This window comes from Alternaria rosae, assembly GCF_020736505.1.
Source record: "Alternaria rosae strain MPI-PUGE-AT-0040 chromosome Unknown BKA58scaffold_2, whole genome shotgun sequence".
Taxonomy (NCBI): domain Eukaryota; kingdom Fungi; phylum Ascomycota; class Dothideomycetes; order Pleosporales; family Pleosporaceae; genus Alternaria; species Alternaria rosae.
The window spans coordinates 735808-760333 of NW_025763571.1; the positions used below are offsets into that span (position 1 = coordinate 735808).

At 53.4% G+C, this 24526-nt stretch overlaps 12 protein-coding genes across 12 annotated transcripts; 7 read left to right on the forward strand and 5 right to left on the reverse strand.

Moving 5' to 3' along the window:
* Positions 1-265: 265 nt before the first annotated feature.
* On the reverse strand, positions 266-1865 carry BKA58DRAFT_81693 (casein kinase I isoform epsilon). The gene is made up of 4 exons (XM_046175971.1): positions 1543-1865; positions 1395-1467; positions 854-1342; positions 266-807 (listed from the first exon to the last, which is right to left on the reverse strand). Exons 1-4 carry the CDS (start codon positions 1552-1554, stop codon positions 320-322), a joined length of 1062 nt encoding a protein of 353 aa, XP_046028574.1. The 5' UTR covers positions 1555-1865; the 3' UTR covers positions 266-319.
* A 1493-nt stretch (positions 1866-3358) lies between these two features.
* Positions 3359-3801, reverse strand: BKA58DRAFT_435472 (ATPase, F0 complex, subunit J; the record flags this gene model as incomplete). The annotated part of the gene is made up of 4 exons (XM_046173340.1): positions 3359-3420; positions 3489-3539; positions 3667-3696; positions 3765-3801. 4 exons carry the CDS (start codon positions 3799-3801, stop codon positions 3359-3361), a joined length of 180 nt encoding a protein of 59 aa, XP_046028575.1.
* Positions 3802-3965: 164 nt separating this feature from the next.
* Positions 3966-4920, forward strand: BKA58DRAFT_375841 (DASH complex subunit Spc19). The gene is made up of 2 exons (XM_046169452.1): positions 3966-4129; positions 4184-4920. The coding sequence occupies exons 1-2, from the start codon at positions 4005-4007 to the stop codon at positions 4578-4580; spliced, it is 522 nt and encodes a 173-aa protein (XP_046028576.1). The 5' UTR covers positions 3966-4004; the 3' UTR covers positions 4581-4920.
* A 41-nt stretch (positions 4921-4961) lies between these two features.
* Positions 4962-6170, forward strand: BKA58DRAFT_375844 (ATP synthase delta chain mitochondrial precursor). The gene is made up of 5 exons (XM_046169453.1): positions 4962-5205; positions 5294-5316; positions 5387-5606; positions 5656-5745; positions 5793-6170. Exons 1-5 carry the CDS (start codon positions 5074-5076, stop codon positions 5823-5825), a joined length of 498 nt encoding a protein of 165 aa, XP_046028577.1. The 5' UTR covers positions 4962-5073; the 3' UTR covers positions 5826-6170.
* Positions 6171-6217: 47 nt separating this feature from the next.
* Positions 6218-9646, forward strand: BKA58DRAFT_465510 (uncharacterized protein; the record flags this gene model as incomplete). The annotated part of the gene is made up of 1 exon (XM_046174963.1): positions 6218-9646. The coding sequence occupies one exon, from the start codon at positions 6218-6220 to the stop codon at positions 9644-9646; it is 3429 nt and encodes a 1142-aa protein (XP_046028578.1).
* Positions 9647-9760: 114 nt separating this feature from the next.
* BKA58DRAFT_465511 (uncharacterized protein) lies at positions 9761-12830 on the forward strand (the record flags this gene model as incomplete). The annotated part of the gene is made up of 2 exons (XM_046174964.1): positions 9761-10652; positions 11626-12830. 2 exons carry the CDS (start codon positions 9761-9763, stop codon positions 12828-12830), a joined length of 2097 nt encoding a protein of 698 aa, XP_046028579.1.
* Positions 12831-13230: 400 nt separating this feature from the next.
* On the forward strand, positions 13231-14902 carry BKA58DRAFT_451565 (uncharacterized protein). The gene has a single exon (XM_046174396.1). It carries the CDS (start codon positions 13308-13310, stop codon positions 14544-14546), a length of 1239 nt encoding a protein of 412 aa, XP_046028580.1. The 5' UTR covers positions 13231-13307; the 3' UTR covers positions 14547-14902.
* A 1015-nt stretch (positions 14903-15917) lies between these two features.
* Positions 15918-16315, forward strand: BKA58DRAFT_465513 (uncharacterized protein; the record flags this gene model as incomplete). The annotated part of the gene is made up of 2 exons (XM_046174965.1): positions 15918-16113; positions 16199-16315. The coding sequence occupies 2 exons, from the start codon at positions 15918-15920 to the stop codon at positions 16255-16257; spliced, it is 255 nt and encodes an 84-aa protein (XP_046028581.1). The 3' UTR covers positions 16258-16315.
* Positions 16316-17051: 736 nt separating this feature from the next.
* BKA58DRAFT_375848 (uncharacterized protein) lies at positions 17052-17461 on the forward strand. Its single transcript, XM_046169454.1, has one exon. It carries the CDS (start codon positions 17075-17077, stop codon positions 17420-17422), a length of 348 nt encoding a protein of 115 aa, XP_046028582.1. The 5' UTR covers positions 17052-17074; the 3' UTR covers positions 17423-17461.
* A 113-nt stretch (positions 17462-17574) lies between these two features.
* On the reverse strand, positions 17575-20252 carry BKA58DRAFT_375851 (uncharacterized protein). The gene is made up of 4 exons (XM_046169455.1): positions 19769-20252; positions 19560-19709; positions 18545-19462; positions 17575-18489 (listed from the first exon to the last, which is right to left on the reverse strand). The coding sequence occupies exons 1-4, from the start codon at positions 19785-19787 to the stop codon at positions 17849-17851; spliced, it is 1728 nt and encodes a 575-aa protein (XP_046028583.1). The 5' UTR covers positions 19788-20252; the 3' UTR covers positions 17575-17848.
* Positions 20253-20379: 127 nt separating this feature from the next.
* Positions 20380-21715, reverse strand: BKA58DRAFT_81824 (phosphoadenosine phosphosulfate reductase). The gene is made up of 2 exons (XM_046175973.1): positions 21267-21715; positions 20380-21214 (listed from the first exon to the last, which is right to left on the reverse strand). Exons 1-2 carry the CDS (start codon positions 21433-21435, stop codon positions 20475-20477), a joined length of 909 nt encoding a protein of 302 aa, XP_046028584.1. The 5' UTR covers positions 21436-21715; the 3' UTR covers positions 20380-20474.
* Positions 21716-22389: 674 nt separating this feature from the next.
* BKA58DRAFT_375856 (uncharacterized protein) lies at positions 22390-24520 on the reverse strand. The gene is made up of 5 exons (XM_046169456.1): positions 24362-24520; positions 24218-24297; positions 23912-24138; positions 23313-23842; positions 22390-23243 (listed from the first exon to the last, which is right to left on the reverse strand). Exons 2-5 carry the CDS (start codon positions 24236-24238, stop codon positions 22780-22782), a joined length of 1242 nt encoding a protein of 413 aa, XP_046028585.1. The 5' UTR covers positions 24239-24297; positions 24362-24520; the 3' UTR covers positions 22390-22779.
* Between the last annotated feature and the right edge of the window lie 6 nt (positions 24521-24526).

The window sequence follows — 24526 nt, forward strand, 5'->3', positions numbered from 1 at the left end:
CGAATGGATCCCATGAACTGATCAAGGAGCGACGCCGTCCAAAATGTTGCCAGGACGGCAGTGCCGCATTTCCCATTCGTTGTGTGTGCGGAGCCGCGTCAGAAGAAGCGGTCACGCAAGAGTTGAGATGACGAATCGAAAGCCGCATCAAATCAGTAACCAGATGCATACTGGTCCCCGCCACGCTTATTGGCCGAACGAAGCTGCCTGAAAGAAGGAAGAAGGTTAGTAAAATCTGGATCTGGCGCCCCCCGCGCTAAGCGTTCTCAACACCAAACGCAAAGGAGAGGGTCCCTTACGAGGATCAGATATATCGAACTCACATTCCGGTGCCCTCCTGGCGCGCGTTGACCGGACCGCGCTTGGTGCCAGCTGCCGTGCCCGCGTTGGCAGCGGCGGTGGTGGTGACGTGGCGTCCGCGGCCCTTGTCGTCTTCCTCGCCCTGGCCCTGGTTGGCAGCCTGGGCGATGGCCTGGGCGTTCTTCTGGTACTTGTAGACAGTCCAGTCGAACACGTAGTCGTACTGGAAGCCTTCACGGACGAAGAGGTCGCGGAAGATCTTGCGGAGGTACGAGTAGTCGGGCTTGTCATCGAAGCGGAGGGAACGGGTGTAGTTGAGGTAGATGGCGAACTCGTTGGGGAAGCCACGGCAGAGGACCTCGGTCGGAGTCGTCATCTTCTTCTCCATGATGCGGTCGTATTTCTGCTTCTTGGTGGCCGCCTTAAGACCCTGCCAGGGAAGGGATCCACGGCAGAAGTAAAGCATGACATAACCCAGAGACTCCATGTCGTCACGGCGGGATTGTTCTGTTGATGTTAGTTTAGCAAGTCGGATGGCGTGCGGGATACGTACCGACACCCAAGTGAGTGTTGATGCTGGCGTAACGGGCGGTACCAGTCAAGTTCTTGTTCTCTCTGTACGGGATGTGGAAGTGCGTCTTCGGATCGCGGTACTTCTTGGCCAGACCAAAGTCGATGACATTGACCTGGTTGCCGCGCTTGCCAATGCCCATGAGGAAGTTGTCGGGCTTGATGTCGCGGTGGATGAAAGACTTTGCGTGGATGTACTCAATGCGGGAGATGAGCTGATCGGCGAGGAGCAGAACAGTCTTCAGGGAGAACTTGCGGTTGCAAAAGTTGAAGAGGTCCTCGAGGGAAGGGCCGAGCAGGTCCAAGACCATGGCGTTGTAGTCGCACTCGGTTCCGAACCAGCGGACAAAGGGGATGCCGACACCGCCAGCGAGCGACTTGTAGACGCGGGCCTCATATTCGAGCTGCGGGTGCTTGGCCTTGACGCTCTCGAGCTTGATGGCGATCTCCTCGCCCGAGATGATGTTGGTACCTGTAAACGTCAGCGGTGCTCAGGCGGTGGGCGACGGGCGGCGGCTACGTACCGAGGTAGATGTCACCGAAACTGCCGCTACCAATCTTGCGGCCGATTCTGTACTTGTTGCCGACGCGGAGGTCCTGCTACTGTCAGCCTGGGGTCCTGCGAAGAGGTGCTTGGCCGCCGTGGTGACGGCAAGCGGGGTCGGGGCGTACCATTGTCGTCATGCTTGCAGAGGTTCAACCTTGAGGAGGTTGGCCTGTAGTGGAGGGAGTGGTTGAGGGGGGTGGGTCGAGTGTTGTGACGATGGGGGCGCGGTGGTGTTTTGAGGATCAGCCTGCTGCGGTGGACCGGTCAGTATGAGGCTTTAGCCAACAAGGCGGTGAGTAAGCGGAGCGGGCAGCCGAGAAACGCTAAGGGAGGCAGTCGAGCGTGTTGACCGACAGGTAAAGGAAATGCCAGCGGAGCAGGTGCGTCGTGGTGAGAGATAAATAGGGCACGGGGGGCAGAGGGCGGAGCCGACTGACGAGCTGGGCAGGACTTACTGTAGGGCGTGAATGAGCCCAACGATCAACGATGCCGGCGAGCGTGGGAGCGGGCTGGCGGGCGGGCGAGGTTTGCGACTCTAGCAAAAACGACACAGAGAGGCAGCTGCAGGGCACGGGACAGCACAAGAGGCCGGTGGAACAAGCACACTGTGATCGTGGTGCTGTATCAAAGGAACGCTGATGGCAGGATGCAGAGAGCCACCTGCCTTGTATTCGGCCACCGTGCTTGGCGCGCTAGCGAGCTCTTTCACTGCTGCCCGCTGCCCGTCGCCGTGTATCAAGCATGCGGACCGCAAATCACATCCCTGAGCCGCTCGGAGGAATCGCGATCCATCGCACCACCGTTTGCGTCGTGGGTTTCCGCACATGTCCAGGGTGTCACTATCAAAATGCCACTGCCCGTTTCAAATGCCGTCGCCTGACTGCCGCATCATGCGACTGAGCCACAGATCTGCCCCTTTATGCATCTCGCGCACATGGTGCACATAGTTCGCGAACCGATTGCGCTATATTTGACTTTGACCAAGAACGTCCTGCAGACGCCGTCCCGCTGCTAGAATGAAAAATCGTTGTAGCCGATGTTCTGGAAAGACTGCGGCCCGAAATTGTCTCGTGACGATGGCCGGGCACGGCAAACACATCATACTTCAGACCAGGCAAACAGGCGGTAGGGATACCACCACTTGCGTATAACAGTTTCATCATTCAAAAGCCAGAAACTACCCCCATGAAGCGTGTCCCGCATATCCGTACAAGCCCTTGCAACAACACGGTAGCGACTCAGCGAGATGCTTTTTCATTCGGAACAAAGGAAAGCGTCAGTCCCAACACTGTCTCCCGACTTTGTCGCTGTAACATCACATCTGCGATACTCTTCGGGACTATGCAGTTACGCCTGCTGATCGAACATGCTATACTGCACGACGCACCGCGTAGCGTGTGCCCATGGGCTGATGTTTATCATTATGTCTCGCCTCTCATAGCGAAGACATATGCAATCACCTTTGTAGAGCTGCTCAGCTATGTCCAGGACATTCCGTACCGGTAACATCCGAACATCATCTTGACAGCGTACAGCATCAACGTGGAGTTCCAAGTAGCGTCGAAGGGGAATTGAGATAGCCTGTAGATCAAATCCAGTCTAGTAGCAGTTAATTTGCTTGCATGCGGAAACTGCCTGGTAGATGAGATCAAACCCCACCATATCTGTGATCGTCTTGGGTTGAGCCGAAGTACGCTCCCTAGTAACGTGGTAGCAATCTCTGCGTTGATACTTGCCTGTAATTCAGTTGAGACGCACTTGCATGACCGGAGCTGTAGAACAAGAGTGATGATATGTTCGTGATGGGTTGATTTTGCCAAGTCTATACAGCCATCTCAGTCAGAGATCTTGATTGATCCTCCTCCTCTGCGGCTATTATACACTGCCTCTGATTGCACTCGTATGCCCAAAGACCGCTCCCCATATCGCGAAGTATCCGACCTAGTGGTTCGGCGCCTGGTTCTTGAGGGCTGGGTTTCGTGGGTCGTTCTTGTACTCGTCGGCTGTGCTGATCAGCTTGCGAACATGGATCAAGCTGAATGCTTTGAGCTCTGGGATGGGAGTTACGTACACTGGGCCATGGCGTTGGCTGCAGAGTTGACACCGTAGAGGATGACGAGGCCTGTTGGCTCTTGTTAATCCTGTCTTGCACAGCGAGCCCTCGGCTCCCGAAGCATTCCATCTCCTTCCGATCCATCAATTGTGCTTCTCCAAGTATTCCCTGCCCCAATCAAAGTCGCGCGACGTACCGGAGACGTAGAAAGGCCACATGGGCTTGGCTGTCGTACCTCGTTAGCAATCTTTTCAAGCTCAAGTTTTCACTGTCTGTGTATGCAGGGTGTCATACCAATTTGCGCCGGGAACTTCCTTCCGAGAAGAGGCATTGTGACGTGTGTTGGAGGGGCAATGGACTGGTTTGACGGTTGCGGCGAGGGATGCGGTGATGAGTTGAGCTCCGCTCGAAGAACAGCCCTGGAGATGCTTGGCGTCTGTGCACGGACCCATCATTCCTTTGTACTAAGAGGAAGCAACATCCCACTTCGCTCGCGTCCAGATTACATTTGCGATTGCTGAACTGTTTACAACCATGGCGCTAGAAGGGTGCGTAGGCTCGCTGCGCAGTAGTATGCAATTGCTCGATTCATCTATCAACATACTGGACCAAGGCGTGAGCGACTTCCCCCGTCTGGCCAAAGTACTGCAAACGACACGGGTGTGTACACGTTAAGACCATGATTTTGCCTTCATCGTGTTGACCCTGGAACAGCACTTCGAGCTCATCTCCGAATCTGACCTCCAAACCGCGCAATCAGCACTCCTCTCAGAAATCCGCCCCGAGGTCGATAACCTTCTTAAGCGCGTAGAAAACTACCTCGACAAGCTGGAGCGTCGCGAGCAATCCTTGATAGCGAAATGCGATCTGAACGACGGTAGACTTGGACGCGACAACAATGGCAGCTCAGGTCCCAGACCAGCAAGCAGGACCGCACAGCGAAGCGGAGGCAAGACCATCAGCGCGCAACAAGAAATGAGGATGAAGACCTTGAAAGCGAAGAAGGACAGGCTAAGCTATGCCGTAGAGACGCTAGAGTTGCAGGCGAAGCAGAGGGAGCGGCAGTTACGGATGAGCATGGCTGCACCGCAGCAGTTATACGATGATTGATGTTCTGCTACATTTGGGTAAAGGAAGCATCAGTTGGCCCATCAGTGATGGAATGGGCCGCATGAGTTCACAATCTTGGAATAGGCGTTTTGGCAATGAGATACCCCGGAATAGTCCAATACAGACACCATATTATACCCATGTAATCTCAAGGAATGCAACAAGATGCGAATCTTCAGTCAACCTTGGACGCCGGGTGCATAAAGAAGGTCCACCCACAGCAGTTGGAATCAGCACTTTGGGTTGACGCTAACGACATTTACTTTGTTCCACAGTAACAGGCTACAGAATATAGCGCAGTAAGCGCCTTGGACGTGTAGTAAAGCGAAGGAAATAAGCGCTCTCATGTAGTGTTGTGATACCCAGTTCAGATGGTTAAGATATTGCTGATGCGCTAGCGTCGGCTAACCCCGTGACCTGAGGGAGCGCAGAACTCGCAGAACACCGACATTGAACATTCTCCGACCACATCTTCCCCACCACCCCGTCCATCATGAGCTCTCTCCGCATCGCCCGAGCTGCCCTCCGCGCGAGGCCCGCTGCCATTGCCCGCCCTATCCAGCGCAGAGGGTACGCCGAAGTCGCCAATGATAAGATCAAGCTCTCCCTAGCTCTCCCGCATCAGGTACGCCATACCAGCCGTCGCAACATGTGGGGGGGATACCTTAGGTTGCAATTGGATCTGAATTGAGAGGCTAACTGATGGTCAACAGTCTATCTACAAGTCCCAGGATGTGTACGTCGCTCGAGACCCCGGCCGATCCCGCAAAGCGAAAACGCGAATACTGACATGAGATGTTTTACAGCGTCCAGGTCAACCTCCCCGCGGAAACCGGTGACATGGGTGTTCTGGCCAACCACGTTGCCTCCATCGAGCAGCTGAAGCCCGGCCTAGTCGAGATCATCGAGGAGCAGGGTGGCAGCAAGCAATTCTTCCTGTCTGGTGGATTCGCTGTTGTGCAGCCCAACTCCGTCCTCAGCATCAACGCCGTCGAGGGCTACCCATTGGAGGACTTCAGCGCCGAGGTATGAACGGACGCACGGAAATGGGAAATAACGACTGACAAGGAGATAGGCTGTCAGGAACCAGATCGGCGAGGCACAGAAGATTGCCAGCGGAAACGGCAGTGAGGCTGACATTGCTGAGGCCAAGATCGAGCTCGAGGTATGGACCGTAAACACATCTTAGCAAGAAGCGCTGACAAGACCTAGGTCCTCGAGAGCCTGCAGGCTGCATTGAAGTAAATGTGTAAATAGCGTTCCTTGAGTACGACATGCGCGGTATGTATAGTAGCAAGTACAGAGCATGCGTGCTTTCCGTGGTCAAAGAATAGAAGGAGCTCCCCGATGTGATTAAAATATTCCAAACATATTGTAGTCTCGCTCTTCTTGACCACAATCTTCTGCAATCTGGACCAACGGTACCTGAAACCACCAGCAATCCTACGAGCTACACCACTTTTATTGTTATCCTTCTATCGGTTTGTCTTCTTCTGCATCCTGTTTTACTTCGTTACAGCTTGTCTTACTGCATCATAGCGATCTTAGTTTTCCTTACATACAACCAACAGTCAACACGTGTCTAAAACATCACCCTTCCCACGTCTGCAAGGCATTATCCAATAGTTTAGTGTCTCATGCCCCGAGGCTTCTACCAACCCACGTCAAGTTCTGCGTCCCGAGCTACCAATGCGGGGATACGCGAGCAGAGCAATCAACCATCAAACATAAGAACTAGACAGGGTCGATTCGAAGCTCCTGCCAAGATACCGGGAGCTGGAGAGGCGAAGCAACCCTACCCGACGGCATCCAGACGCAAGTCTAGTAGCCCCTCAGCTTTGCCCCTTCCACAAGCATCGAGCGAACCTCGACTGCCTCCTTCCGGACGCAAATCGCTTGCCTATTTGCAAGGCAGGAATCCATATGGCCGAGTCTTGGACAGAATCCAACATCCGCACCGGGAGCCCGAGGCAGTGACGACAGCAGCTGTATCACCTTCCCAAGCTGGCTCCAATATCGGTTCACAGCCACTTCCGGTGGGTGTCGCAGACTTGAAAATACAATCTCTGGCTCAAGAGTCGGGTCGACGCGACACCCAGACAACATCCCCGCCATCGAGACAGCCACAGGTTCCCAAGTCAGTTCGCTCTGCCAAGAACTTCTTCGAGACAGAAGCCTTTCAACGTCCGTCGGCGTCCCATCCCCCACCTTCAGTCCCTGGTGCCAGTACCGCGAGGGCGCTCGCACCCCAAACCTACCCCTCTAGTTCCTCTCTCGAATCTCCTGCCCGTGCTCCAAACCCGAAGCTGTCTTCTACTCCTGACGAGCAAGCCCCCAATACTGGGCTGCTGTTATCTTCTCTCACGGAATTTTACGATACTCGCGAATCTGTGCAGTCTATGATTTCCTACAAACAAGGCAAAGCCGATGAGTGTGCTCTCATCATCACGACACAGAAAGCAACGCCCCCGGCAGAACCATCTGATCAGGGAGAGGAGCAGTACTTTTCCGATATAGAGCGAGAACCCACTGGTCGTCGGAAGTCAACCAACATCTTCGCAGGCAAATCCGGCGGTACAGGGCTTCCAAGTCTTGGTCAACAGGCCAAACAGGACAGCTTTGCAAGCGATAATCTCTCCAAGAGGCCGCTTCCCGACACTGGCGGGGTCAACCCAACTGGTCACAGAGGTCCCTCTGACGAGATTGTGAGGTGTCTCGCTACCCGCAGTTCAATACCAGCTGCTGAGACCAGGCAAGCCAACAGTTCGAACCCTCCGTCGCAACAAGAAGGTAGACGTGCGAAGTCTGGTCGCGATCTTCGAAGGACTTTCGAGGAAGACAACGGGATTTCCCCTAAACGGCTCAGGCGCAGTGGATTACACACTGCTTCTTTGACGGAGAGTGGTAGTTCACCAAAGGAACCCGTCGATCGTGTCGCTCAGTGGACTCGGAGTACAAATGTTGGAAATCCTCACAATCAGTTTGGGAAGTCTATTGGTGTGCGTAGACGAGCCGATGAGATCGTGGCAAGGAATCTTGGCCACGACGGTGCAAGCGACATGACTGTCTCTCGACATAGCTGTATCTCAGGTTCGATTCCAACTGCTAATATCGGTGTCGAAGAGCAGTATGGCGAGACTAAAGTGCCGGACGATGTTGACAATCGCCAAGGGTACGGGCGTCGCGTCACACAAGATTTTGGCTTCCCAGGCGCACAGATCAAGTCGCATGGCATCAACAAGACAAGCCGACCATTACGAGACCCTGGCAATTGGACCAAGCGAGCGTGTGGGCACTTCTCATACATGGGCAAAACCGAGCACCGCGAGCATGCACAAGAGAAAATATGTCGGCAATGTTCGACCCGAGTACCAGTGCTTGAAGAGCTACCGTCTACGAAGCGGCGGACACACAAACGAGCTTCATCAGAATCATCGACCTCCACAACCCCTTCATCGAAAATCTCCACAGATGACTGTTGCCGCTGGCAGAGGCGTCGTTGGTGTCACTCTGAAAGCCTGTCGCATGACAGATGCGGAGATGAATTTGCTGAGGAGTTGGGTCATATCATCGACAATATTCTAGAAGAGCATGCAAACACACTCCAGAATGTCATCAACAACATCAAGAACACTCAACCCAGTCTCGACCGGCTTCGAAGGGTGTCTGGAGACCTTGTTTGGCGATGCAATACCAATGAACATAACAGAAATCGCTGCCGGACATCCTGCCGTTCAGCACAAGAATCCTGTCGACGTGACGATGATTGCCTTCCACCTTACCCATATCTCCCACCCAAAGCGGCAGAGAAACTCAATGTTGGGGCTACAGGCCAAGTTAAGCCGAACCTTAACGATCCTGAATCGAGCCTGCGTGAGGAAGTGCATTCCATACCCGACCTTGTCGACCTTGTCAAATCTGCAGCCGACGATCTCGGCTTCGATCTTGACCGAAGGCCCACCGCGACCGACGATGACATGTTCCACAACGCCCCTTACGAGACCACACCTATGGGTTCTGTCTCACATCACACGGATTTCTCCTTCGGGACAGCAGAAGACAGGGCTACGGAGGACGAGCCGCTTACAGAGGAGAGCTGGCTACAGCAAACATGTCGACACTTGACCAAACTTTCGGAGGCCCGGGAGCAGCTTATGGACGAACTGGATTCCATTGCTGGGTATCTCGACGTTGAACTTCGAGAACAACCAGAGGTTAAGTCGGTGACTGATTCGGATGCACCACATCCACACCGCGTACTCAGCAAAGCTCCTACAGGTCTCTCACGTACATCCACATTACAGAGAGACACTCTTGTCGACTCAGTACAGCGTATGCTCAGCAAAACGCCTACTGGCATCTCACGCAGCTCTACATGGCATGCAGAAGACGAGGAGGCCGTCGAAGACCCCGACGTCGAGCCAGTGCAGCGTGTATCGATCATGTCTCCTCCTGCTATCTTGCAGGTCTCTACATGGATCAGGGACGTTTCTGTCGACGCAACGCGACGTGTACTCAGCAAGCCTCCTACTGGCCTCCTGCACAATAATACCTGGCATAGCATTGGGGACGATCCAGCAGACAATTCTTTTGTCGAGCCCGTACAACGTGCACTCAGTAAGGCTCTTACTGGTCTCTCGCGCAACTCTACATGGCAAAAGAATGTTGATGCACCGGTAGACGAAGTCGCTATTGAAAGTGTAGAGCGTGTACTCAGCAAGGTCCCCTCTGGCTTCTCACGCGGATCCACATCGCATGGTAACAAGACTGTCGACGTCGGAGACCTCGGGGCTGACGTTTCGGATCACCAGAAGTACGATCCGGTTACCGCAATGGTGCAGCGTGTTCTCAGTAAAGCATCCACTGGTGTCTCAACCAAGCCAACCTGGCCGAGTTCCACGACCGTCAACACCGCCGAAGATGAAATCCAGAGCGTCGTCGATAATAGCGTTGACGAGCTTCGGCTTAGTCGCGCACTCACTCGGATCCTTAGCCAACCGAAAAAACCTTCATCTGCCGGTCAAGAGCCGTACAAGGTTGAAGACGTTTCGCCTGAAGAGATCTAGGAGGTGCTTCGAGTGGCGGGAGACGAGCTTCCAGCTGCTGTTGCTTCGATCACTGCCGTCCTGCAGACATTGCCAGCTGCTGAACATGCGTCCACTGATGAGGCCGGTGACGCTATGGCGCCCGACCAGCATGTTGAGCTGGCATATGAAGCGCAGGATAACACGCAGTATGATACGATGGATGATCTTCAAATCGAGGCGCAACTTCGAAGTCAGGTGAATCAAGGATGCAGCGAAGTCACGCCTGATACTTACAGCGACCACTACATGATATCACCGGTCACCGAAGAAGAACCTCGGTTCCAGGCTCCTGTGCAGCGAATTCGCCAGACAAGTACAGCGCCACCTATTGGAAAACGACAAGAATCGTTCATGCCTGGCTCAATAGCTGTCTCGATACCTTCCAGTTATTCTTCTGTAGCGGAAGGTTTACTCGTATCTTCCGTCTCATCACGCACGGCTTCGTTCTCCCCTACGCTTGGTACTCGCCGGACAGGTACCATGTCACCATCTCAGTTACCACAGGGACCTTCAAACCCACTATCTGTCGCTGATAACGCATCTGAACAACCCATTCTCTTGAGACTAGCTTCACGCCAGTCAACGCTTGCAAGTCGCCGTACCAGTACAGCAACAGCCAGGATCCAGCGACAGGACTCTTTTAGGCCCACTTCACCACCTAGTGCGGATGATTTAAAAGCACAATCTGTGACTTCGCGTGCGACTTTCCGCCAGCCTACACTCGAGACTAGCCGCACAAGCATTGCAAAAGCCAACAACAAGCGACAGGACTCTATCAGGCCCTCTTCTCCATCTGCTCTGTATGACTTGGAAGCACAAGCACTCATCTCGCGTGCGTCTACACAACAGGGCACACTAGGGATGCGTCGAATAAGTACTGCAACGGGTAACGATCAGCGGCAATACTTTGCCAGGCCCACCTCACCACTTGCTATGGACAATCTGGAAGAACAGCCCGTCTTCTCGCGTGTAGCCTCTCGGCAGGGTATGCTAAGGGTTCGTCGAGCAAGTACGATGTCACCGACTATCCAACGGCAAGAGTCGATGTCAGCCACCTCGTTACCTGTGGCAGAGACCTCGCTTGAGCAACCGGCCCTCTTGCGTGTGGCTTCTCGTCAACCTACGTTACGCGTCCATCGAACAGATACGACATCACTGACTGCCTGGCGATTGGATCCCGTTATACCTACGTCGTCACCTGTTGTGGACGAATCGCTCAGGCAGCCAGTTCTCCTACGTGCAGCATCATGTCAGCCTACGCAAAGGGTTGCACGTCCAAGCACAGTGATACCGGCTCCTCAGTGGCAACCTTGGACTATACGCACCCCCTTCACCCGCGGCAGAGACCTCACTTAGGAAGCCAGTCATCTTCCGTGTGGCATCGCGACAGCCTACGCAGGGGCCCCGTCAGACAGGCACGATACCATCAGTTGTGCAGCGGAACGACTACCCAGGGCTCGAAAGTTCTCCCGTCATGTCTCTTGCCGCGGATGATGTATATGATCAGATGTTTCCACCTCTTGACATACGCGAGTCTACGGTGGAGGTTCGTCAAACGAGCTCAGTACCAACAGCTGCTCAGCCAAATGACTCTCCAAGCCTCGGAATCTCTTCAGCTCTATCTCTTGCTACAGACGATGGGTTTGATCAGCTATTTGCATACTCTGATACGCGTCAGCTTGTGCTCGAAGTTCGTCGGGCAGGCACTGCTCCGACAAGTGAGCTTGCCATATCTCCCGATCTGTCGCCTGCTGGATAGGATACGCTTGCACAGCCCATGTCATCTCGCCCGGCTTCACGTCAACCAACGCGTAAGGTAACTATCCGTGAGGCCGAAATTTATCGCGCGCCCCCATCGGACACAGAGGACGTCCTCGAGTCGGTGACCTTGTCGCGTTCTATCTCATCCCAGCCTACACATATGGCGAGCATTCTTGCTATATCTGAAATTCATATAGATCCGCCGAGAGAAGCAGACGATACCTCATTGGGGCCTTCAGTAGACGCAGAAGTTACACAGCGCTCTTTCGAACGGCAAAAGATCATTCAGAGGGAAACGATGCCTAATGAGCGGCTCACCATAGCTGACAGAACATTGTCTTCCAGTCTTCCGCTTCGTACTCGTACTGGGTCTCTGATTCACCGAAGTCCCAAGCAAGATGTTGAAGAGCCGCTTGACGAATATACCGAACTCGAGAGCCAGGAGCTTGCCGCATCAACTCACACTCTTGGCCGCGAAGAGGACGCTGATCAGGTTGGGAGATCGCCCACGACCAACTTCGAGGCTGACCCAGAACCCTTCGCGCTCCACATGTATCAGCGAACGGCTGAGGAGCCATCCGAAGAAGAGCTTGAGCCCGAGAGCCAAAGTGCTACATCAATCGGTGCCAATAGCCTTGAAGAAGCGGCTGGTCAATTCGAACGAGCACTCACTACTCATGTTCTATCGAATCCGGACTCTTTCGCGCTCCGCGTGTATCAGCGGATCGCTGACGAGCCACTTGGAGAAGAACCTGAGCCCAACGCTATTGCGCCGACCAACTACAATGACATTGAGGAAATAAGTAGTCAAATCGAGAGAGCACCGACTACTCAAGTATCTTTGGTAATGGAGCCCTTGGAACATGGTGCGGCTCGAAGCCCGGCCGGCACGACCGCTCCAGTTGAGAGACGTGTCACACAGACTTCACCCGGGCATTCAGCGAACATACCATGGGTTGTAACAATAACTCGCGACGTAGAGCGCAAACAAAACAGTGCTGCTCCTGACCAACTCGATAGAGTACTTACTATGCAACTCTCTCCAGAACTGGAGCCTTTGGTATATACCGACCCTCAAGGCCTGCTGTCTAAGACTGCCCATCTCGAAAAAGTGAAGACACAGGCTCCATCTGAATTTTCAGTCAATGTATCACGGGTGTCTACAGTGGCTCTGGAATTGAACCGAAGACGAAGCAGCGCTGCTCCAGGGTTCACACCATCTGCCCGAGGATCAGAGCCTCCAGTGCACTCTAGCGACAAAGCTGTGCTCGATGAGACCCCGCAGATGAAGAGAACGTTGAAAGTAGCGCCCACAGAACCTCGTACAGCCGATCGTCGACGCAGCAGTGCTGCTCCTGCAGTCACAGCGCCTCCTCCAAAGACCATCGGTGAGGGTATATAAGTCGGAGCGCAAAGTAAAAGCCCGACGAAGAAGCCGAAACAAGGCGCGAACTATCCACCTGAGCTGCAATATCCACCAGCGCCTGCATATCCTCTACGGAGGACTCCCTTATGGACGAAGCCGGACACTCGGACTCCATCACCAAAGGTGAAAAGTGAGAGTCCGCCCAAGAAAGGAGGATGGCTCATTTTTGGGGCTAAGCCAGAAGAAGAGCTTCCTGAGTTAGAGGAAAGCAAATTCCGTCAATCAAGCCAGCCTGCCCTAGACCCGTCAGAAGTGCAGCCATTTCGGAGCGCGGCACCTGGGTCGCCAGAAGCCCCAGGGGGAACGCAAAAAAGGCAAAACAGCTATCCGAGCCAAACCAGACAGGCTACCTATCGTCAAGACTCCAGTGCCCCTCATGTCCGAAGGGCCGACACTCGACCAAGGCAAATCTCCGTCTACGCTAGCAAGGGCGACTACTACCCAGTCAGTTCGATGCTTCCAGACCGCATTAACGACGATTCGCAATTCCAGCCTTCACCATCTCGAAGAAACAGTTACTCCATCCCACAGTCAGCCTCAATACCCGAGAACCCGCCTCAGGACGAACCGCCTGCGCAGTATTCCCGTCGCATCTCGTCAGGCCCCTCTCGCCGCCAATCGCAATCTCAAGGAGCTCTTCATACCCAGAAACATGTTGCAGTCAGTTCCAGAGCAGCTACATTTCAAACTAAGCCGAAGACTGAGGACGAGACTCCTCGAGCGAGTCAAGAACCCCTTGAAGAAGACTTCCAGGAACTCGCCCGGAGAGACGTACGCAGGCCGACTGGCATGGGAAGCCCAATCGCAAAAGCAGAAGCAACGACCAAAGAAGGAGCTCAATCGCCAGAGACACGACAGCAATTCTCTCCAGTTCCCCAGAAAGATGGCCCATCAGCCGGAGGAGAGTCAGATCAATCGCCGAGCAGGTTTCTGGGATTGTCTGGTGCTCAAGTGCCAAGGGGACAACAGCAAGAGCAAGGGCAAGAGCAAGAGCCAACAGCACGAACCGTTGAACAAAGTGGTGCCAGGCGGCAGACTAAAGTGGTTCTGGAAGAAGATCTTGCGCCTGCCGACGCCAAGAGTGCACAACATGACGACATCCCCACCTGCCGTTTTATCGATAGCTCAGGCGGGCCCTTCGGCGATGACAATGCCTGGATCAACAGCACGGTCGACCTCTCGCGCTCAAAGAGCATCCCAAGATCATCCACCAGAGATGAATGTGACCGAAGACTATCAGGCGCAAACACAAAAGAAGCGCAAATCGCACGAACAAAGACCCGTCGTACAACCTCAGGACGAGCGCCTGATACCGCAACAGCCTTCCAGTCTGCACAAAAAAATCAACAACCGCCACACGAAGGCCATCGTTGTCGGTCAAGAGGACGAACACGCGACGGAAGTCGTCAGCAGTCAGAGAAAACAGAGCAGCGCCAATCCTCACAGAAGTACCAACGGTCTCCAGAGCACCGACGCGATCGGCGACGATCCCCTCAATATCTGGACAAGCAAGTGTCCGGCGAGGGTCTACCGCTCCTAGAAGGGGTACAGCAGTTTCCCAGAAGCTTTGCCAGACATTCAAGCCAGATCAACAAAGGGAGGCAGCTCAAGATCAACCCCGCGGCGAGAGTCCAGAGGTGCAACCTCGCCTGTCGCGGTACAACCAGTTCGACGGTCATTTACTGCAACTAGAACAGGTACGCCAATCTCCCGAACAGCGTTACCAGGATTTGGAGCAACAAGGAGAGGGGGAGACGCACCTATGTCGCCCACGTCACGAGGTTTGCGTGGTACAATCTCGCCAGTCCCAGCTTACAATAGGGGAAATGCTCCTTCCAGAATACAACCATCGAAAGGTTCATTGGGTACGACCCAGCGCGCAGAACAGATCTCAGAATAACAAACCCAGTCGAGCCCACGAGCAGAACCAAGCGATGTCATACCACCCATGCCGCGCCGGATGACCTCATACGGAATCTATGAGTCCAGCTCTAGTGATCCATATGCTTTACCCAAGAAAGCACCACGAAAAGCAGCTGCCCTAGCGCCTTCAAATGCCAACGCAAGTCCGTCACCAGCGGCGCAGTAGACTGATCCCAAACCTCCGGCACTCACTCGAAGAGACTCACTAAAGCCACGGCGCAGTCTCACGTCAAGGATATCAGAACTTTTCGGGCGAGAGAAGGTCGCTGGCCCCGGAAATGGAAGCCAACAGAAGCAACAGCAACTACCCGCACCGACGACTAAACCATTAGGTGCCACGAGGACCGGCTTAGCGCCTGCATCAGATGCAGCTGCAAAGGGATCTGAGATGGATACAGCAGTGAAGTCGTCGAGGCACAGCAATTACAGCCAGTCAAGATTCTGGCAAAAGCTGCGCAGGGAAGTGGGATTACGAATCCCCTTAGGGGACGCTGGGGGTGAGGATGGGGAAGATGATTGACTTGAAGTGTGAGAATGAGTGGTTAGTGCGAGAATGAGGAGGATGTCGATGCCCTATGATAGGTTTTGGTGCGTGGGAAGAGACAGCTCGTGAACCTAAGTATTGATATGAACTCCAACTCCCTAATCAGCTTGTATCACCTCCTCGAAACAATGATACTACGACAAGTTGCGTCTCAATCGCGACCAATGGTTCAGCTCCACTCGCGGATATTTGGTACTCTTCACACGAGGTTAAAAGACCTGTATGCCTCTATTAAAAGGGCCTGATTCCAAGTCCCGAGTTCCGTCTTAACCACGTCATTTACATCTTGACATCCCTTTAGTTCCGCGCTATCCCGCACTAAGAACCTCGCTAACCGCATTATCCGATGAATAAAGGTTGCGAAGGAGATGAAGCATCGTCTACGGAAAGACTAACTTGTCGGTGGACTGTGACGTCTGCGTCATACAAGGCAGTCGTCATGGGAAGTGCCAGTACATACAGTGCAGACCTGAGCTCGATTCAGTAACAAGTCGCATGATCAATTGCTCGAATTCTTCAAGACCTGACCTGCAGCCAGCCAAGTTATCGTTTCCGTCCCCGCGTCACCCTCTCTGCCAATATAAATAATTGTAACCATGACGAAATCACCATTATACGTATTTATCGCCTTCTTCAGCGTTCTAGCTGCGGCGCAAGAAGTCCCACCAGGTGTCTCGAGCCTCGGTGGCATCAATCCCACAGTTTACTCTTCAGCCGCATCCGTCCTATCTGCGTCTACGGCATCTGATGCATCGGCTGAAGCGACCAGCACGGGCGCAGCGAATGCTCACGGTAAGTGATTCTGGCACCCGGTCTGTTCGTGGTTTAGGGATTTCGAAAGGGAAGTACCATAGACTAGAAAGCTGACATATTGCAGAAGTGAAATATGCTGCCTTATTCGGAGTCGGCGGTGCGGTCTTGAACGCGTTTATGTAAGATCAGGGTTGAACACGATGGGGATAAGAGTGTTGGAGGATGTCGCACTCTCCACACCAACGACACTACTGTTTACTCTACAAGGTACGTAGAGAGCAGAACATAAATGTTACATTACAAGAATCCCACCGGAAAAGAAAAGAAAAGACCACTTTACCCCATCTTCCCGATTCCAAAAACCCGAGCCCGCAGCCCGTAAGAAAAAGCAACTTTCCAGCCTCCCACGCGCACCAGCTTCCGCGGACCGACCCCTAGAACGTCATCACTTTTATCACTACCCCGATCTACACCCGCGCCACCATCCACATTCCTCGACGCGCGCTTGGATCTCCACACACTCCCGAGCCACAGAACAGCCCTGCATCAAAGCATGTGCCTTCATATTCGCACCTCTATGGTTCCTCTCAACCCACTGCCGTGACATGTCGCTGCGATTAGACCGTCGTCCAAGATCGATTATACTCTTGGAAGGGTGATTGTGGCTTGTATTCCTGACGATTTAGGACAGGAGGCTGAGGCCATGCAGATGGGTTGTACTGCTTGAGTGGTTTCGTGTGTGGAACGAGGGCGTCATGGACATGGTTTTTGGACTGTACTTGATAGCGACGGGGATAGAATGTGATGGGATGAGTAATGCAATAGTATCGATCTGGATGGATGCAAAAGACGCATGCATGTACAAGTAGGCGATGGTATATTTTATACTCAGTTCCAACTCCAATTTCTCACAAGACGTACACCGCATACAAAGACTATTTATTCTAAGCCTGTCCAACCTCACCTTCTACCACCCAAACGATCCAGAACACCGTCCACAATGCGCTCCTTCATCCTTCTCAGTCTCCTCCTCTCTCTCTTCACCACCTTTATCCTTGCTCAGGACCAAGCCATCTCCGACGCTGAGACAACCGCTTCAGGCAACACACTAAACACTTCGACCCAAGCACCTGCAGAAGCTACCTCGGCTGCTCAATCAGTCGCGTCGTCAATTGCATCAGAGGTCTTTTCCTCGGCGTTGTCGTCTGCTGCGAGTAGCATTTCTGAGAGAGTGGCTGAGAGTCCGAGTGCGACTGCCACGGAGGGTGCTGCGGCGCCTACGAAAGGTACGTTTCTGTTGATTAAGAGGATTGATAGTCTGGGAATACATGCTAATATGCCTGAGTAGATGCGCAGTTTGCTGCTCTGGTTGGGGGGTTGGCTGTCGCTGCTGGGTGGTTTGTTTGAGAAAGTGGAGAGGGATAAGAGAGAGGTCTGAAGCGAGACATCATCACTAGCAACATATAAAAAGGGATGATCAGTCTGGAATCAACCACAAGTGCATGTTGTGTCTGTTTCTTACGCACAGTATCGTATCATCACATCGACATCAAACATCCATCACTATGATACGCCACGTTCTTGAAATCAGGAAAGCAACAAAATTGCCATTCATAACCCATGGTCTAAACCTTGTGTCTAGGTAACCCATCGTCTATACTGTGCCGCTCAAGACCCGGCAACATTAAGCCAGGTCGATCCAATACCCATCAAATCATAATCGTTAAAATCTTTCACTCAATCCAACAATGCTCCCAAACGCTTTTTTTCATGCCTACAATTGTGTCAGAAGACCCTGGCTCTCCAAGAGCAGGACAATCTGGTGGACAGCTGTCCTGACGTTGGTGGTCGACAGGTCGACAGTCAGGTCAGCGTTGGCGGGCACCTCGTATGGGTCGTCGACACCAGTGAAACCCTTGATCTCACCGGCGCGCGCCTTGGCGTATACACCCCGCTTGTCGGTCTTCTCCGCATGCTCGAGCGGGGTAGAAACGTGGATCAGGTAGAAGGATCCGTATCGCTCTACAGTCTGGCGGGCTGCCTTTCTTGAGTCCTCGAAAGGAGCAATGGGCGCAACGATAGCTGCTGCACCGGCCTTGGTGAGCTCGGCGGCTACAAAGGAGATGCGGGCAATGTTCTTGTCACGGTCGGATCGGCTGAAGCCCAACTCGCTGGAGAGCTCACTGCGGATGGTGTCACCGAGAAGGAGCGAGACGGAGCGGCCACCCTGCTGGTTTAGGGTGACATTGAGAGCGCGTGCGATGGCGTCCTTGCCGGAGTTCTGGTAACCTGTCAGGAAGACAGTGAAACCCTGTTGGCTGCGAGGAGGGTGGGATTCGCGAAGGACGCGAACGACTTCAGGGTAGGAGAACCATTCGGGAATCTCCTGGCCGGTTCGGAGGCGCTTGCGGAGCTCTGTTCACAATGTTAGTTCTCAACATACAAGTGCTAGGAATATCAATTGACGTACCAGTTCCGGAGATATCGAGGGTCTTGATGCCCTGCTCGACCTCGTTCTTGGGCTTGTACTCGTCCGAGTCGGGAAGGTAGGTCATCTGGAGGAAGGGAACAACCTCGATGCCGAGCTCGTCCCTGTACTTCTCGACCGCGTCCTGGGCGTCGTATGGACCGTAGAAGTCGACACCCTTGGAGTTCTTGCCTGGGCCAGCGTGGTCACGGCCGACAATGAAGTGGGTCGCACCATGGTTCTTGCGGATGATGGCGTGCCAGATGGCCTCACGGGGACCAGCCATGCGCATAGCCAAAGGCAGAAGAGCCAGGACGGCCATGCCGTTGGGGTAGCGGGGCATCAGCGCCTGGTAGACACGGACACGGGTGAAGTGGTCAATGTCACCGGGCTTGGTCAGGCCAACAACGGGGTGGATGAGAACGTTGGCCTGGCGAGCGCGGGCAGCGCGGACGGTCAGCTCACGGTGAGCGCGGTGCATGGGGTTCCTCGTCTGGAAAGCGACGACCTTGGACCAGCCAAGCTTGTCGAAGTGCAGACGCAGTTCCGCGGGCGTGTATCGGAGGCCGACATAGTCGTAGTGCTCCAGGCGGTCGATGGCCTCGAGCTTGCCGCCAACGTAGTACTCCTTGACCGTCTCGTAGAGGTACTTGATGGCGGGGTGTGCTACGTCGTTGTCCTTGTCGAAGACCTCCCGGGCCTCCTTCTCCTTGTCCGGCTGGTAGACATCGTCGACGGTGATGATGGCGAGGTTGCGGTCGTCGCGGAAGTCGCGCAGAGCGATGCGGGCGCCTTGCTTGACGCCAACCTCATCGATGGTCTGTTTCGAGATGTCGAGTGTGATGGGAATGGAGAAAAGGTTGCCGTCAGCGAGGCGGTTGTCGGAAACTACGCCGTCGTAGTCCTTCTGGTTCATGAAACCTGCATCATGCTGTCAGGGGTCGTGTTGCTGCAAACATCGCAAACACGCGGGGCGCCTTCGCTGCCCCTCGCCTAGCGCTGCGGGATGACGACTTACCCTCCAGAGGTGAAAAACCACCGTTCAGGATGAGCTCCAAGTCGCAGAGCTGCCTCTCGGACAGAACAATGGCCGGAAGCTTCTCAGCCTCTTCGAATAGCTCCTTGCGTCGGGGCGCATCGCGTGCGATCAGGTCCTTCAGGACGCCGCCTGTTATCGCCTCCGTCAGCATTCGTGACCAATTTCAGCGACTTCGCTGATCAACTCACCATGGGGTGCGTTCGCCATGTCTAAAGAATATGCAAGGAATATAGAATTCGGGGATGGATGTGGTCAGATAGTTCGGCGAAGACTTGATGTCGTTCCTGACTATACAAGACTGGCTTCGCGAGGGAGGTTTTGGGTCACTCAGGGAGAAAGATGCGCGACTAAGGACTACAAGGCGGGACGGGTGGAAAGGGCTTTTTATTCCCCGGCTTCTGCGGACACTTCAGGCTCCATGTCCCCGATTGTTGACCATAGGCTTCTCTGGATTTTCTCTGCTTGCAGAGACTAGGGCACAAAGCGGGTTGTTGTATGGGTCGGCAGATCTTGGAAGCGATTGCGCAATTGCACGCGATAGTTAGAGCCTGTCTCACCCGGCTTTTCGTTGGGCGGCGCGACCACAGTGACGTGAGCGGAGCGGAGAAGGAGCACCATGTCCTGCAGTTTGTGTTGCGCTTTAGCGATTTTCAGGAACACCTCACGTATATGACAGGTCTAGCGCAATGCTGGAAATTCGTTTGATTCATGCGCGAGCTTCATTGGCTCCTACGTCGGTGGTATCTCGGCCCCGTATATACATAATCGGATGCGACTGCCGCAAACCCCATTCTTTCGTGACCCAAACCCCATGCTATGCCATGTCCCATAAATAACCCAAACGCCGATGCTAATGCGATACAACAAGTAGGAATCAAGATCTTCCACACCTTCCTAAACGTTCAAAGAGACTTGTTGCAGCTTGTTGGCTAGGTCCTCGTTCTGCTGCTTCATAGCTTGCTCTTGAAGGAACTGAGCGTATCGTGACTTGGGGTTGTGGATGCCGCACTCTGACTTGTTCTTGCCCTTCCAGCGTCCTGATCGCTCGTCCTCTCCCGCAGCTACTGGCTGTGTAGAGTGCCAGTCACCAACACTCTTGTAACCCCTGTTGAGAAGGTCGTTGTATGGGACGTCGTTGGCGTCGACGTATTCCTTGACCTGGGCGAAGTTCCAGTTGGCGAGAGGGTTGATCTTGATGAGGCCGGCCTCGTCGACCTCGACAATGTCTAGGTCTCCACGCTTCCCACCTTGGCTACGTCGGCGACCAGTCAAGACAGCCTTGACCTGAAGTTCAGAATAGGCACGCTCGGCAGGCTCCACTTTGGCAACGTAGTCGTACAGTTCGTCGTTGGTATCCCACAGCTTGTCACCGTGCTTGGCAGTAAAGTCGTTGACGTTGTCGCAGCCAGCAGGCTTGTAGACGTGTACCGGTGTTCCGTATCGCCTCCTTACCCGGTCAACAAGGGCATAGGTTTCGTCGAAGTGGTAGAGCGTGTCTAGGAAGATCAAGTCGATGTTGTGCTTCAAAGGTCCGTCGAGTTTTGAAAGCATGTCCACTGTGACCAGGCCAGTAAGACCAAAGGCGGTGGTCTGGAATAATCCAGGCAGAGATGTGATGCACCATCGTAGGATGTCTACTCTAAGTTAATTTGAGAAACCTTACATGAGTAAAGTACAATCACATACCTTGCGGCTCGAGCTTCTGGAGCTGGGCGTTGATAAACTTCAAATGAGGCTTCGTAAAGTAAACCTCAGGTAGGCTCTCCTGACTGGATTCGGCTGAAGCATAGCCAGACTCCTCGCGGAGTGTAGGCTGCTTGTAGGAGTCGACCTTTGCGAACAATGGTGACGACATCTTCAAGATCGTGTGGCGGAAGTTTGGGGTATGACAGGCACGTGCGGAGAAGCCAGAAGCAGAATGTCTTTGTGGGTTGGTGTCTAAATGGAGGCTTCCCAGAAGAAACTACTATTATCAATCGTTTAGATCTGGAGGTGGGAAGAGGGAGAGCGACCACGGCCTGGAGTATATATTGGGCGCCGCCATCGGGATCGCTTTGTAACCATCTCCGCAAGGTGCGATAGCTGGGGGTGAAGACGTGCGATCACGCAATTCGCGCTAGTACATGGTGGAGCAAAACTCTTCCTGCCAGCCTTATGTAAGGCAGTCTCGCCAATCATTTGGCGGCAGTAGACGTTTTGCTACTTCTGAGGCTCGGACGACGTCTATGCTCATGCACTCCGCGGCTGTGCGTTGGTTGGAAATCGCCCGATGCTTTGAGGTTTTGTCATCAACGTCATCCCGTGGACGATTGCCGAACAATGCGAATGGCTGAAGTCATGGTGATCTGGCTCTGGCTGACGGACTAAACAGACGGAGGGACTGCCTAATGACGGGCTGCGAAATGCTGTATTGTCTCATCTTGACTTTCTCTTGATGTTTGCCTTTGCTGACAACATGGAGTTGGTGGAGTGCCCCGGCCCATCGGCAAGCGCCGGGCGATCGCGTCCGGGGCCTCGCTCAGAAGACTTGTAACACGCATCAGGATTGTCTGTAAAGCCATCGGTTAGTGTGAGTCGTTGTGGAACGTCAGGGATATTTACCTATAGCTGTCCATACTTGAGACTGAACAAATTTTCTAGCCTCCTGCACGACTCGGTGCACCTTATACTCATGGGGCGCGAGATCCGTCGTCCAGATTTCCCTATCTGCAACAAGCATGTGCCTTTTTGTAGGTAACAATGGGGCGCAATTCTTCTTTGAGCGTTTCGTAATAGTCTTATGGTGTGTTGTCAGTGCTGTTGTTGTCGTGAATAGTGGCGGATGTCACGGCGGGGTCGTAGCTCTTAACAGAGGTTGCCTGTCACACTAAATCGCCCCGCGGCTAACCGGCATGGTCTACAACTCCATATCAATTGGATGGAGTTTATTACCGCCCTCAGCGAATCGTTCTTGGTCTTTGCGCAACACCATGTCCTAATTCAAGGGTCTACTCCCATGGATGCGCGAAGACTGAGAATGTACGCTAAAACCATGCAATTGATAGCTGCAATGATGTACTGGTGAGCTTCAACACTGTCGCGTAACTTCGGCACAGCTGGGGCAGTATCCATCAACACCACAACCACGTTTATTGGAACACAAAAGGTCACTTTTCCCTTATCAAGGTAGATTACAGAGACTGGGAACACCATTATCAATCTACTCTTCCATAGCATCCAACACGGCAATCTTCCCTCTCCACAACTCCTTCGCATTCCCCCAAAACACCTTCTCCTTCTCCTCAAACCTCAACTCTCCTGCCCAAGCCAACCCATCGATATTAGCATCCACATCCCAAAACCCGATGCCATACGGATAATCCGTCCCAAACACCATCTGACTAATTGGAATACCCATTCCTTCCGTTAGCCCTTTGACCTGGTTTGGCCAAACTGGTCCTGCACTATCGTACCAAAAGCGTGTTTTATAGGCTTCCCTTGCTGCAGTCGAGATGTTAGGGAAGCCGAGAAGGAAACGCTCGGAGATATCGGGGAAAGCGCCTGCGCCGTGGGAGACGCGGAAGTGGAGGGACGGGAATTTGAGGAATGTGGATGAGGCTGTCAGACTCGAGATGGCGCGCGCGGTTTCGAAGTAGAATTCTCCGAGCCCGGAGCGTAGGGGTGCTGAGGCATATTGTCAGCTCGCTCTCTCGGTCGTTTGTGAGACCGGGCTTGGGGGGAAACAGAACTCACATGGTCTAGAGTTTATCAGTCGACCATCGTCGAGCTTGATGATGGGTTCCGTCGGATGCACGAAGACCACCTCCCTGCCATCGCTTCCCATCTTTCCGGATCTCTCTTGTAGGAACTCCCACAACGGATCGAAAGTCTCGTCTCCCGGGTACATCCCCTCGTGGTTTGTTAGCACACCCACACCTACTGGCTGTTTCCCCACCATTCCAAACACGCGCTTCAATTCCGCAATCGATTCTTCCACATGTGGTAACGGCATGATGGCCAACCAACTAAATCTCTCTGGATAGATCCTGCAAAGTTCCGCTGTGAAGGAGTTGAGTAAACGAGCAAGCGCAACCGTCTTCTTCTTTCTCAGAACTTCGTCTCTTTCAGTCAAGAAGGCGTTAGCCTGAGGTGTGGAGATGCAGAGTACGGAATGAGCGATGTGGTGTTCACTCATAAATTTGAGGTGGGATGATACGTTCCAAGACGGCGTTGCGCGGCCTGCAGCATTCAATTCGAGGGCTCGGAACCAGTCTGGAATGGGGCTATTGAGATCCGTCAGTATATTACCATATGTATAAGCAGATTGCTTTCTTATTTGGGAATGAGCCTACTGTGTATGCGTATCAACCCTCTTTGAGGTGGAGAAGTCGAATTCCTTTACATTCACCATGCTAGTCGCTAGCGAAGTGATGCTCGCAATAGCTTCTTTGGCAAAGGGCAATACTGTTAGGTCGATACCATCTACGTATGCTTCGTATTGTATCTGCATCCAAAGTTTGTTCTCGTCATGTTGTGTACCGTTCGAGGGCGTTGAGTATGGCTTGCCGTAGGGATACGCCTTCGTCGCGTTAGTATGTCTTGTTCAATGACAGTGCATGTAGCACAAAAGAGGTATTTCTTGACTCCCAAGAACTTACCATTCTTTCGTTAGACGACATTCTGATATGAGGGAAGACGGTGACGATGCTTGCGGCTGTGGTTAAAGTCGAGATGTAGACTGCTCCACAAGTCAGTAAAGATAAAGAAGGGATTCGCATGTTTGACAGCTGTAGCTCACTCACAGCCTCGCAAGTGCGAGTTTTATTATGGTTCACGTATTCTTGGAGATTGAACTAATCGTCGTTGTTGTTGCTGTTGGCCCAGTGAGTTAGCTGCAGGTACTTAGCATGCGCATGTGCGGGGAGCCGCCACTTGCGGAAGTCACACCTGTACCTTGTCACGTTCTA

Bases quoted from the DNA above. Each gene is read 5' to 3' on its own strand.
- BKA58DRAFT_81693 (XM_046175971.1), bottom strand. The intron at 1,343-1,394 runs GTACGTAGCCGC...TGACGTTTACAG, and splicing joins TTTCGGTGACATCTACCTCG to GTACCAACATCATCTCGGGC. The intron at 808-853 runs GTACGTATCCCG...TAACATCAACAG, and splicing joins CAACACTCACTTGGGTGTCG to AACAATCCCGCCGTGACGAC.
- BKA58DRAFT_375841 (XM_046169452.1), top strand. From the start codon at position 4,005: ATGGCGCTAGAAGGGTGCGTAGGCTCGCTGCGCAGTAGTATGCAATTG. The intron at 4,130-4,183 runs GGTGTGTACACG...GACCCTGGAACA, and splicing joins AAAGTACTGCAAACGACACG to GCACTTCGAGCTCATCTCCG.
- BKA58DRAFT_375844 (XM_046169453.1), top strand. From the start codon at position 5,074: ATGAGCTCTCTCCGCATCGCCCGAGCTGCCCTCCGCGCGAGGCCCGCT. The intron at 5,206-5,293 runs GTACGCCATACC...GATGGTCAACAG, and splicing joins CCCTAGCTCTCCCGCATCAG to TCTATCTACAAGTCCCAGGA. The intron at 5,607-5,655 runs GTATGAACGGAC...ACAAGGAGATAG, and splicing joins TGGAGGACTTCAGCGCCGAG to GCTGTCAGGAACCAGATCGG.
- BKA58DRAFT_451565 (XM_046174396.1), top strand. From the start codon at position 13,308: ATGCTTCCAGACCGCATTAACGACGATTCGCAATTCCAGCCTTCACCA.
- BKA58DRAFT_375848 (XM_046169454.1), top strand. From the start codon at position 17,075: ATGCGCTCCTTCATCCTTCTCAGTCTCCTCCTCTCTCTCTTCACCACC.
- BKA58DRAFT_375851 (XM_046169455.1), bottom strand. The intron at 19,463-19,559 runs GTAAGTCGTCAT...AGCATGATGCAG, and splicing joins TGGTTTTTCACCTCTGGAGG to GTTTCATGAACCAGAAGGAC. The intron at 18,490-18,544 runs GTACGTCAATTG...CATTGTGAACAG, and splicing joins CCTCGATATCTCCGGAACTG to AGCTCCGCAAGCGCCTCCGA.
- BKA58DRAFT_81824 (XM_046175973.1), bottom strand. From the start codon at position 21,435: ATGTCGTCACCATTGTTCGCAAAGGTCGACTCCTACAAGCAGCCTACA. The intron at 21,215-21,266 runs GTATGTGATTGT...AACTTAGAGTAG, and splicing joins CCAGAAGCTCGAGCCGCAAG to ACATCCTACGATGGTGCATC.
- BKA58DRAFT_375856 (XM_046169456.1), bottom strand. From the start codon at position 24,238: ATGTCGTCTAACGAAAGAATG. The intron at 23,843-23,911 runs GTAGGCTCATTC...GGATCTCAATAG, and splicing joins AGGGTTGATACGCATACACA to CCCCATTCCAGACTGGTTCC. The intron at 23,244-23,312 runs GTGAGTTCTGTT...AATATGCCTCAG, and splicing joins ACTGATAAACTCTAGACCAT to CACCCCTACGCTCCGGGCTC.